Source organism: Triticum dicoccoides, chromosome 3B (assembly GCF_002162155.2).
Source record: "Triticum dicoccoides isolate Atlit2015 ecotype Zavitan chromosome 3B, WEW_v2.0, whole genome shotgun sequence".
In the NCBI taxonomy this organism is placed as follows: domain Eukaryota; kingdom Viridiplantae; phylum Streptophyta; class Magnoliopsida; order Poales; family Poaceae; genus Triticum; species Triticum dicoccoides.
In genome coordinates, this window is record NC_041385.1 from 228,498,529 (window position 1) to 228,510,855 (window position 12,327).

At 46.6% G+C, this 12,327-nt stretch overlaps 1 protein-coding gene across 1 annotated transcript; it reads right to left on the bottom strand.

Annotated features, from left to right (window-relative positions):
• Window positions 1-439: 439 nt before the first annotated feature.
• On the bottom strand, window positions 440-1,785 carry LOC119275651 (ERI1 exoribonuclease 2-like). The gene has a single exon (XM_037556547.1). The coding sequence runs from the start codon at window positions 1,580-1,582 to the stop codon at window positions 584-586; it is 999 nt and encodes a 332-aa protein (XP_037412444.1). The 5' UTR covers window positions 1,583-1,785; the 3' UTR covers window positions 440-583.
• Between the last annotated feature and the right edge of the window lie 10,542 nt (window positions 1,786-12,327).

Sequence of the window (12,327 nt, forward strand, 5' to 3'; positions counted from 1 at the left end):
CAAGACTCGCCAACACTTTGATAGTTTTGCATTTCCATGGGGCAGAGAATGATTTATTGATTCTAATCGAATTTCTTAAGCGCAATTGAGTCTCTATACAGACAGTGACTGATTTGGCAGCACATAAACGCTAGACGTCCATCTCAAGCTACTCTGGCAGCACGGGCTTCACATTCGCAACAAGATAAAATTAGTGTGATGTCTACAAAAAGAATATTCAAAATAGGGATCCAGGCATCCTTCATCTTGCGTGTTCTGGAAACATAAATTACGAAATGATCCTACGGACACACATATGAGCGGCAGATCTATCTAAATCAACGGTGCTTGTGCGGAGAAATGGGTGCGATTACGAGGAGCGTCAAGGTGCCGGAGAGAGGAAGAGATCAGGAGAAGGGACATAACTAAAAAGAATTTCTATTGATAATACTAATTCAGACACCAAATACATTCGATTCCAGAGACCAATTCACACCTAGACTGGCTAGAATCAGCCGAGCTAAGCTCTGATTCTGATGGCTAGCACGATTTACACTAACAGCTGAGCTACACTGATTCTGGTGCCCTGCCATGGGTGGTTCATTCAGTTGGTCCATACGAAGTAGGGGCACACGGGTCCCATGGCCGGCGTCCAGTTGCCACACCCGAAGAAGCACTTGCCCTGCATCGGCCCTGGCACGGACACCACGCCTCCTCTGGTCGGTACCCTGCAGTAGCAGAAGCACGTCGCAGAGGAGCCGCCGCAGGGGCTTATCATGTGTGGCTGCGGCGGCTGCTGCTTCTGCTGGATCAGCGGCGGCGCCAGTGCCGATGAGCCACCGCAAGGTCTTGTGCGAAGCTGCGGCGACTGCTGCTTCTGCTGGATCATCGGCAGCGGCGCCAGCACAGATGAGCCACCGCAAGAGCTTGTGAGAAGCTGCGGGGGCTGCTCCTTCTGCTGGATCGGCGGCGGCGGCGCCAGCGAACCGGTGATGGTCATCTTGACCCCGCGCCGCATCAGCTCAACAAGAAGCCGCGCCGTGTTGCGCGCGTCGTCCAGTCCGCAGTGCAGGCGGCCCTCCCAGTCCAGTCCCGCTGCCCTGACCGCCTCCTGGAGGGTGACCCGCCCTCCGCCGCCGAGCGCAGCCTGGAAGGGGACCCTCTGGTTGATCCAGCGATCGAAGTAGGAGGGCTTCTCTATCCCCTTGAAGCGGCACTCGGACTCGAGCATGGTGCGGCAATCCCAATCTCCCCAGATCACGACGGCCAAACTCCCTCCCCCCGCCGTCGCCGCCTTCAGCCAAGAGTCGTGCATCCAGAGCGCCTCGCCGAGATCCACGCCGCCGTCGACGTCCTCCTGCCGGATGCCGGTGAGTTCCCTGCAAAATTGGGTCAACACAGGGTGATGTTTTGGACGAACGTACCTGCGAAACGCGGACTCGATGCGGCCGGTGGCGCCGTCGACGAGCACGGCGGGGAACTCAATGATTTCCTGCGGAAAGATCCGCGCGTCTTTCACGCACGTCGCCTCGAAGTCCACCACCACGAAGAAGTCGAAATCTTGCACCTGCCCCTGCCCGCGCGCCGCCATGATCGCTGCCATGTTCGACGAGGTGCGCGAAAACTCCGAGAATCGAGATCGAGGAAACTAGGGATCGGAAACTAGGGCGGGGAAGATCGGGGAAAGAGGGAATCGAGAACTAGGGCAGCGAAGGTCGGGGAAAGTTGGGATCGAGATCTGATTTGTTTTCTCCTCACGCTTGGGGCAGGCACAATTTCTAATCCAATCCGATACTTGTCGGATTGGCGCGCTTTTTTTTACGTGGTTGGCGCTATTTATTTATTTTTGCGGGGGCGCTATTTTCTAATCCAATCAACAAATCAAAGGACGTGAGAGCAACTCTCGGCCCAACGCGCCGACCCAAACGGACGCGCGTTTGTTTGGCGTCCGCCTGCCGACCCATTCCCGACTTTTTTTGTGTGCTGGCATGTGTGCCGACCGCTGGCGTGTGCGCCAGCATACTATGTGGTGATATTTTTTGAAGCCGACATTGTATGCCGGCGCTGGCATGGTGCCGGCATGAGACATCACCGTGTGCCTTTTTTAAAAATTGTGTGCGGACATGAAATGGGTCGGCGCGTTGAGCGTACTGCCGACCCAAATCTAAAACAGGGCGGACGTCGGGCGGGCGGCCAACCCAAACGGGCAAAAAACGGACAAATGTGTTGTCTGTGCCCGTTGGAGTTGCTCTGATTAGAGGGGAAAAGACCAATGGATGTGCTAGAAGACTCGTTTAACTCTTCTTCACCTTCACATGTTCATGTTTAGTTGGTTTTGTTGAAATGTCCAAAAAAAAGTTGGTTTTGTTGGAGTTTCTTTTTGATGTATCTCGCTACCGGGCTACTTCTACTCTACTCTAGAGCCTGAGAGCGTCTACAGCCGAACACCCCAACCCCGTGTTAAATGTCTGGGCGAACGGTCCGGTCATTAACCAGTCAAAAACCAACCTACCCGAGCGTCTCAAACTGCCCTCAAATCATTAGGTTGTTCGGAGCCCTCATATCGAGCCCAAATGTAGGACCAATATGGGAGGCCCAGGCGCGTCCGCCACGTCAGCCAGGTCCACCCTGACCCTCCTCCGTCCCCACAAAACCCACCAATCCAAAAACCCTAACTCAGTTCACTCTGCGCTCACTCTGTCTCTTCTTCTCCCCTTACTCCGATTTTCGACCCACTCCAATGACTCTGACGACCATGTCGAGTGCCGACAGCCGCTCCGACTCCGACCTCGATGTCGACGAGGAGCTGGCCCTCCGCATTGCCCTCGAGAGGTCCAACATGAACACAGGGGGCAGTTTCGGATCTGCCACCTCGCATCTTCCCCACCAGCACAACGCAGATGCCAGAGTTGGCCCCTTCGGCCCACACGCAGCTCTGCGAGGGCTGCACAGTTCGCGCCGCTCCCATGCTGTCACCTGCCCCCGTCGACCGCTGCTCCGCAAGGGGCAGCGGTGGGTGCTTGTGCCCTCCCCGCAGGCCCATACGCGCACGCCGGAATTTTAGGCGTGCGCTGCTTGCCGTGAGAGGCAGCAGGCAAGGGAGAGGGACGCGGCGGAGCAATCCGTGCGCCACAACCGCAGGTTGCCGGCGAAGCCCGACGAGGACGAGCATTTCCTCGCTTGGGTCTACTGTCGGTTGCTTACAACGGTGGAGACGGACGCTCGGGGACTCTGCCGGAAGAACGCCAAGGGGCTCAGGCTTGCCATTGAGCAGTTGGAGCACGAGGCGACAGTGGCGGCTCGACTCGCGAAGGTCAAGCGATAACAGGAGAGGGGCCGTCCGGCGGCTCAAAGTGCTCATCGTCCTCTTCGACTCCTCCTCCGATGACAGCGACGACTACGGCGCCTCATCTGACGACTCGGATGATCCTCCACCAGCCGCCGACGCCTATAACTGCGTCGTCGACCAAAAGAGGAAAGGGTCGGCGAGGAAGTGGTGAAGATCCACCTTCCGCGCTTTAATTTTAAGTTTTTAGGTGTAGTTTAAACTTGTCCATCGTTTATGTGCATTATGTGAATTTTGGCAATCTTTTGAAGATCCGTTGGTGATCTTTTGGTGAACGGATTGTGCATTTCTATGTACGATTGTACGTCTGTTTCATGATCTATGTAGTTTTATCCACATTGCATGGTTTAGTATGGATATAGAGGATCGTTTATGAGATACACTGATATGGATGACACTTTTTGAGGACTGACCTATCAGTGCCCGCAGACGTGTCCGGACACGTACGCGGGCATTTGAGGGCCCAGATTTGCCATGTCCGGATGTAGATGCTCATAGAGCATCTTCAACGAATGATGTAAAACTTGGTGATGTAAAAATGATTATAGGCCAGAAGAGATAAGGTGTTTGGACACCGCGGCTACGGTTGCTTTTTCATATGCCCAAAAACTGGTGCCCAAAAGAATGAAAAGTATCTGAAACATGAAATCCAATGGTAGAGAGGTCGGGAGCTCCGATCGGGACCAACGACTCAGCGGTGGTCGGTTTGGTAGATTAGAGGACACCCGACCACTAATAAGCCTCGACGGCTGACATGGTGCAATAGCGACCATCTCGATGTCGGTGAGTTCCCTGCAAAACTGGGTGTAGGATCGAAAGTATGTCTAGAGGGGGGTGATTAGACTACTTGACCAAATAAAAATCTATCATTTTCCCAATTTTAGTTCTAGGCAGGTTTTAGCAACTTAGCACGGTTCAAGCAATCTTAACACAATTCAAGCAAGCATGCAAAGAGTATATGAGCAGCGGAAAGTAAAGATGCAACTTGCAAGAATGTAAAGGGAAGGGTTTGGAGAGTGCAAACGCAATAGGAGACACGGATGTTTTTGTCGTGGTTCCGGTAGGTGGTGCTATCGTACATCCACGTTGATGGAGACTTCAACCCACGAAGGGTAACGGTTGCACGAGTCCACGGAGGGCTCCACCCACGAAGGGGCCACGAAGAAGCAACCTTGTCTATCCCACCATGGTCGTCGCCCACGAAGGACTTGCCTCACTAGCGGTAGATCTTCATGAAGTAGGCGATCTCCTTGCCCTTACAAACTCCTTGGTTCAACTCCACAATCTTGTCGAAGGCTCCCAAGTGACACCTAGCAAATCTAGGAGACACCACTCTCCAAGAAGTAACAAATGGTATGTTGATGATGAACTCCTTGCTCTTGTGCTTCAAATGATAGTCTCCCCAACACTCAACTCTCTCTCTCTCTCAGGATTTGGATTTGGTGGAAAGAAGATTTGAGTGGAAAGCAACTTGGGGAAGGCTAGAGATCAAGATTCATATGGTAGGAATGGAATATCTTGGTCTCAACACAAGTGTAGGTGGTTCTCTCTCATAAAATGTATGTTGGAAGTGTAGGCATGTTCTGATGGCTCTCTCCATGAATGAAGAGTGGGTGGAGGGGTATATATAGCCTCCACACAAAATCTAACCGTTACACACAACTTACCAAACTCGGTGGGACCGAATTGAGAAACTCGGTCGGACCGATTTAGAAAATCATGTGACTGTTAGGATTTTCGGTGGGACCGACATGCAACTCGGTAGGACCGATATGGTTAGGGTTAGGGTATAAAGTAATCTCGGTGAGACCGATTTTGGTAATGGACATACATAGGGTTGGCTAGGCAAACTCGGTGGGACCGATTCACTCATCTCGGTAAGACCAAAACGTTACGAAAAGGAAACAGAGAGTTTGCATTGTAATCTCGGTGGGACCGATCGCTCATCTCGGTTTGACCGAAACGTTACGAAGGGAAACAGAGAGATTACAACCCCATCTCGGTGAGACCGAGATCCCTATCGGTGAGACCGATTTGCCTAGGGTTTGTGGCAGTGGCTATGACATCTGAACTCGGTGGCGCCGGGTAGGAAGAATCGGTGGGGCCGAGTTTGACTTTTGGTTTAGGTCATATGTGGATGTGAGAAAGTAGTTGAGGGTCTTGGAGCATATCATTAAGCATTTTGAGCAAGAGCCTCATTAAGCAACACCTCATCCCTCCTTGATAGTACTGGCTTTTCCTATAGACTCAGTGTGATCTTGGATCACTAAACTGGAAAATGTAGAGTCTTGTGTGCTTTGAGCTTGAGCCAATCCTTTTGTCCTTTGCATTTTGAGGGATCCACTTTTCTCATCCATGCCATGCCAATCATTAAGCTTTCCTGAAATATTTATCTTGAAGTGGCATTAGCTCAATGATATATATGTTGTTAGGAATTACCAAAACCACCCAGGGATAGTTGCACTTTCAATCTCCCCCTTTTTGGTAATTGATGACAACATATAGATCAGAGCTTCAACAAATGATAATAAGATTGAAAAAATATTGTCGCTTTGAGAAGTATGTGAAAAGTAAGAGCTCCACCTAAATTTGTGCATTGTTTAAAATTTGCTTTGGACTGCAAATGCACAAAGAGTTAGAATCAAGGGTTACTCTTCCATGTCACATACATCTTGGTGGAGCGCTCAAAATTATAATAATTAAATACGTGCACTCATCACCAAGCAAAGTGAATGATCATATAAGGATATAAAGGATAATGTCATCCAACAAGCATTAAGGTAGAATATGATCAATCACATCACATGATCATCCAAGTATCAAGCAAACAAGCAAATAACGAAGTTTAACCACCAAAAAGACAAGAGAGAACAAAAGCAACACTCTCTCTCCAAGCCTATGATCTATATATTTTCTCCCCCTTTGGCAACAAGTTACCAAAAAATTCATAAAAAATGCATAGTGCTAATCGACTCTCACGCTTGGTCTTTATGGGATGGTGTAGAGATGGCTCCTTGGACGAAGACTTTTGTAGATGTTGCTGGAGCTGGTGGAGAGGGTGCTGGAGCTGGATGCACTGAAGCTGTAGCTGGTGCAGATGATGTAGCTCTGGTGTCTGCCACAGGCACTGCAGCAGATCTCTGTCCTCTGGGCACTCTAGCAAATGCATCAGTAGTTGACTTGCCCTTCTTCTCCTCCATATCATCCTGAAGTTGCTTAACTGCAGTCTGGATCTCTGTCACTTTGACATCAAGAGCATAGAACTTCTGCTCCATGATTCTCTCCAGGCTCTCCTGGTTTTGAGTCAGGGTGGCCAAGCCCTTCTCAACCCTCAGAGTGGAGGCAATCAAGTAGCCAAGCTGATCTTGCTTGCTCTTCAGGAAAATCTGAGATGCCTCTTCAGCAGTTGGCATCTTAGCAGCCTTCTCAGCCCTTGCCTTCTCCTTCTTCTCTTGTGCTTGCACAGAAGATGATTCATTCTCATCCATCACAACAGTGTTGTCCTCAAAGTCAGGGTAGATGGGAATGTGATCCTTGTCCAAGAGATATGTGCCAGTGCCCATCTTGGAGTTTATAAGCTCCTGAATTTGTGGGGCATACCCACAACTCCTCTTCTGATCAGCAGCAGTCCTTTTGATTGTTTCCACAATCAGGCTCATGACTTTAAACTTCAGAGGCACACCAAATATATGAAGCAAATTAATTGCATGGCCTCTGATCATCTTGTGATCACCTGACTTGGGCAGCAAAGTATGCCTCAATATCCAGTTGATAGTGGGCAGTCCTAACAGCAGATAGTGTACAGATCCAAACTTGTGTGTCTCAAGTGCATCATCTGGGATGTCTTTGTACATGTGAGCCATGGAGTTGTTGTTGGGGAACATAGTAATTTCAAAAAAATTCTTACGCACACGCAAGATCATGGTGATGCATAGCAACGAGAGGGGAGAGTATTGTCCACGTACCCTCGTAGTGTTGGGGAACGTAGTAATTTCAAAAATTTCCTACGCACACGCAAGATCATGGTGATGCATAGAAACGAGAGGGGAGAGTGTTGTCCACGTACCCTCGTAGACCGTAAGCGGAAGCGTTATGACAACGCGGTTGATGTAGTCGTACGTCTTCACGATCCGACCGATCCAAGTACCGAACGTACGACACCTCCGAGTTCAGCACACGTTCAGCTCGATGACGATCCCCGGACTCCGATCCAGCAAAGTGTCGGGGATGAGTTCCGTCAGCACGACGGCGTGGTGACGATGATGATGTTCTACCGGCGCAGGGCTTCACCTAAACTCCGCGACGATATGACCGAGGTGGAATATGGTGGAGGGGGGCACCGCACACGGCTAAGGAACGATCACGTAGATCAACTTGTGTGTTCTAGGGTGCCCCCTACCCCCGTATATAAAGGAGCAAGGGAGGGGGTGGCCGGCCTAGGAGGAGGCGCACCAAGGAGGAGTCCTACTCCCACTGGGAGTAGGATTCCCCCCTTCCAAGTAGTAGGAGTAGGAGTCAAGGAAAGGGGGAAGAGAAGAGAAGGAAGGAGGGGGCGCAGCCCCTCCCCCTAGTCCAATTCGGACTAGGCCTTGGGGGGGGCGCCCAACCTCTCCTCTCTCTTTCCCCTAAAGCCCAATAAGGCCCATATACTCCCGACGAATTCCCGTAACTCTCCGGTACTCCGAAAAATACCCGAATCACTCGGAACCTTTCCAAACTCTGAATATAGTCGTCCAATATATCGATCTTTATGTCTCGACCATTTCGAGACTCCTCGTCATGTCCCCGATCTCATCCGGGACTCCGAACTCCTTCGGTACATCAAAACTCATAAACTCATAATATAACTGTCATCGTAACGTTAAGCGTGCGGACCCTACGGGTTCGAGAACTATGTAGACATGACCTAGAACTATTCTCGGTCAATAACCAATAGCGGAACCTGGATGCTCATATTGGCTCCTACATATTCTACGAAGATCTTTATCGGTCAAACCGCATAACAACATACGTTGTTCCCTTTGTCATCAGTATGTTACTTGCCCGAGATTCGATCGTCGGTATCCAATACCTAGTTCAATCTTGTTACCGGCAAGTCTCTTTACTCGTTATGTAATGCATCATTCCGTAACTAACTCATTAGCTACATTGCTTGCAAGGCTTATAGTGATGTGCATTACCGAGAGGGCCCAGAGATACCTCTCCGACAATCGGAGTGACAAAACCTAATCTCGAAATACGCCAACCCAACATGTACCTTTGGAGACACCTGTAGTACTCCTTTATAATCACCCAGTTACGTTGTGACGTTTGGTAGCACCCAAAGTGTTCCTTCGGTAAACGAGAGTTGCATAATCTCATAGTTACAGGAACATGTATAAGTCATGAAGAAAGCAATAGCAATATACCAAACGATCAAGTGCTAGGCTAACGGAATGGGTCATGTCAATCACATCATTCTCCTAATGATGTGATCCTGTTAATCAAATGACAACTCTTTTGTCCATGGCTAGGAAACATAACCATCTTTGATAAACGAGCTAGTCAAGTAGAGGCATACTAGTGACACTATGTTTGTCTATGTATTCACACATGTATTATGTTTCCGGTTAATACAATTCTAGCATGAATAATAAACATTTATCATGATATAAGGAAATAAATAATAACTTTATTATTGCCTCTAGGGCATATTTCCTTCAGTCTCCCACTTGCACTAGAGTCAATAATCTAGTTCACATCGCCATGTGATTTAACACCAATATTCACATCTGTATGTGATTAATACCCATAGTTCACATCATCATGTGATCAACACCCAAAGGGTTTTTTCACATCGCTATGTGATTAACACCCAAAGAGTACTAAGGTATGATCATGTTTTGGTTGTGAGAGAAGTTTAGTTAACGGGTCTGTCATATTCAGAGCCGTATGTATTTTGCAAATATTCTATGTCCACAATGCTCTGCACGGAGCTACTCTAGCTAATTGCTCCCACTTTCAATATGTATCCAGATTGAGACTTAGAGTCATCTGGATTGGTGTAAAAGCTTGCATCATTGTAACTTTTTATGACGGGCTCTTTTATCACCTCCATAATCGAGAAACATCTCCTTAGTCCTCACTAAGGATATTCTTGACCGGTGTCCAGTGATCTACTCTTAGATCAAAATTGTATTCCTTTGTCAAACTCAGAGCAAGGTATACAATAGGTCTGGTTCACAGCATAGCATACTTTATAGAACCTATGACTGAGGCATAGGGAATGACTTTTCATTCTCTTTCTATTTTCTGCCATGGTTGGGTCTTGAGTCTTACTCAACTTCACAGCTTTGCACCACAGGCAAGAACTCCTTCTTTGACTGTTCTATTTTGAACTATTTCAAAAATTTATCAAGGTATGTACTCATTGAAAAAATCTTATCAAGCGTCTTGATCTATCTATATAGATCTTGATGCTCAATGTGTAAGCAGCTTCACCGAGGTCTTTCATTGAAAAACTTTTATTCAAGTATCCCTTTATGCTATCCAGAAATTCTATATCATTTCTGATCAACAATATGTCATCTACATACAGTATCAGAAATGCTACAGAGCTCCCACTCACTTTCTTGTAAATACAGACTTCACCGCAAGTCTGTATAATACTATATGCTTTGATCAACTTATCAAAGCGTATATTCCAACTCTGAGATGCTTGCACCAGTCCATAGATGGATCGCTGGAGCTTGCACATTTTGTTAGTACCTTTAGGATTGACAAAACCTTCTGGTTGCATCATATACAACTCTTCGTTAAGAAAACCATTAAGGAATGCAGTTTTGACATCCATTTGCCAGATTTCATAAAATGTGGCAATTGCTAACATTATTCGAACAGACTTAAGCACCGCTACAGTTGAGAAAATCTCATTGTAGTCAACACCTTGAACTTGTCGAAAACCCTTTTGCGACAAGTCGAGCTTTGTAGATAGTAACACTACTATCAGCATCTGTCTTCCTCTTGAAGATCCATTTATACAATATGGCTTGCCGATAATCGGGCAACTCCACCAAAGTCCATACTTTGTTCTCATACATGGATCCCATCTCAAATTTCATGGCCTCAAGCCATTTCGCGGAATCTGGGCTCATCATCGCTTCCTCATAGTTTGTAGGTTCATCATGGTCTAGTAACATGACTTCCAGAATAGGATTACCGTACCACTCTGGTGCGGATCTTAATCTGGAAGATCTACAAAGTTCGGTAGTAACTTGATCTGAAGCTTTATGATTATCATCATTAGCTTCCTCACTAATTGGTGTAGGAATCACTGGAACTGATTTCTGTGATGAACTACTTTCCAATTCGGGAGAAGGTACAAATTACCTTATCAAGCTCTACTTTCCTCCCACTCACTTCTTTCGAGAGAAACTCCTTCTCTAGAAAGGATACATTTTTAGCAACGAATATCTTGCCTTCGGATCTGTGATAGAAGGTGTACCCAATAGTTTCCTTTGGGTATTCTATGAAGACGCACTTCTCCGATTTGGGTTTGAGCTTATCAGGATGAAACTTTTTCACATAAGCATCACAGCCCCAAACTTTAAGAAACGACAACTTGGGTTTCTTGCTAAACCACAGTTCATATGGTGCCGTCTCAACGGATTTAGATGGTGCCCTTTTAACGTGAATGCAGCTATCTCTAATGCATAACCCCAAAACAACAGTGGTAAATCAGTAAGAGACATCATAGATCACACCATATCAATAAAGTGCGGTTACGACGTTCGGACACACCATAACGTTGTGGTGTTCCATGTGGCGTGAGCTGTGAAACCTTTCCACATTGTTTTAATTGAAGACCAAACTCGTAACTCAAATATTCGTCTCCGCGATCAGATCGCAGAAACTTTATTTTCTTGTTACGATGATTTTTCCACTTCACTCTAAAATTCTTTGAACCTTTCAACTATTTCAGACTTATGTTTCATTAAGTAGATATACCCATATCTGCTCAAATCATCTTGTGAAGGTCAGAAAATAACGATACTTGCCACGAGCATCAACACTCATTGGATCGCATACATCGGCATGTATTATTTCCAATAAGTCAGTAGCTTGTTCCATTGTTTCGGAGAACGGAGTTTTAGTCATCTTGCCCAAAAAGGCACGGTTCGCAAGCATCAAATGATTCATAACCAAGTGATTCCAAAAATCCATCTTTATGGAGTTTCTTCATGCGCTTTATACTGATATGACCCAAACGGCAGTGCCACAAATAAGTTGCACTATCATTATTAACTTTGCATCTTTTGGCATCAATATTATGAATATGTGTATCACTACGATCGAGATCCAACAAACTATTTTCATTGGGTGTATAACCATCGAAGGTCTTATTCATGTAAACAGAATAACAATTATTCTTTAACTTCAAATGAATAACCGTATCGCAACAAACATGATCAAATCATATTCATGCTCAATGCAAAAGCTAAATAACATTTATTTAGGTTTAACACTAATCTCGAAAATATAGGGAGTGTGTGATGATGATCATATCAATCTTGGAACTATTTCCAACACTCATCGTCACTTCCCCTCAGATAGTCTTTGTTTATTATGTAACTCCTGTTTCGATTTACTAATCTTAGCAACCGAACAAGTATCAAATACTCAGGGGCTACTATAAACACTAGTAAGGCACACATCAAACACTTGTATATCAAATACACCCTTGTTCACTTTGCCATCCTTCTTATCCACCAAATATTTAGGGCATTTCCGCTTCCAGTGACTATTTCCTTTGCAGTGTAAGCACTCAGTTTCAGGCTTTGGTCCAGCTTTGGTCTTCTTCACGGGAGTGACAACTTGTTTGCCATTCTACTTGAAGTTTCCCTTTCTTTTCCTTTGCCCTTTTCTTGAAACTAGTGGTCTTGTCAATCATCAACACTTGATGCTCTTTCTTGATTTCTACCTTCGTCGATTTCAACGTCACGAAGAGCTCGGGAATCATTTTC

Coding starts and splice junctions, on each gene's coding strand:
- LOC119275651 (XM_037556547.1), bottom strand. CDS start 1,582: ATGGCAGCGATCATGGCGGCGCGCGGGCAGGGGCAGGTGCAAGATTTC.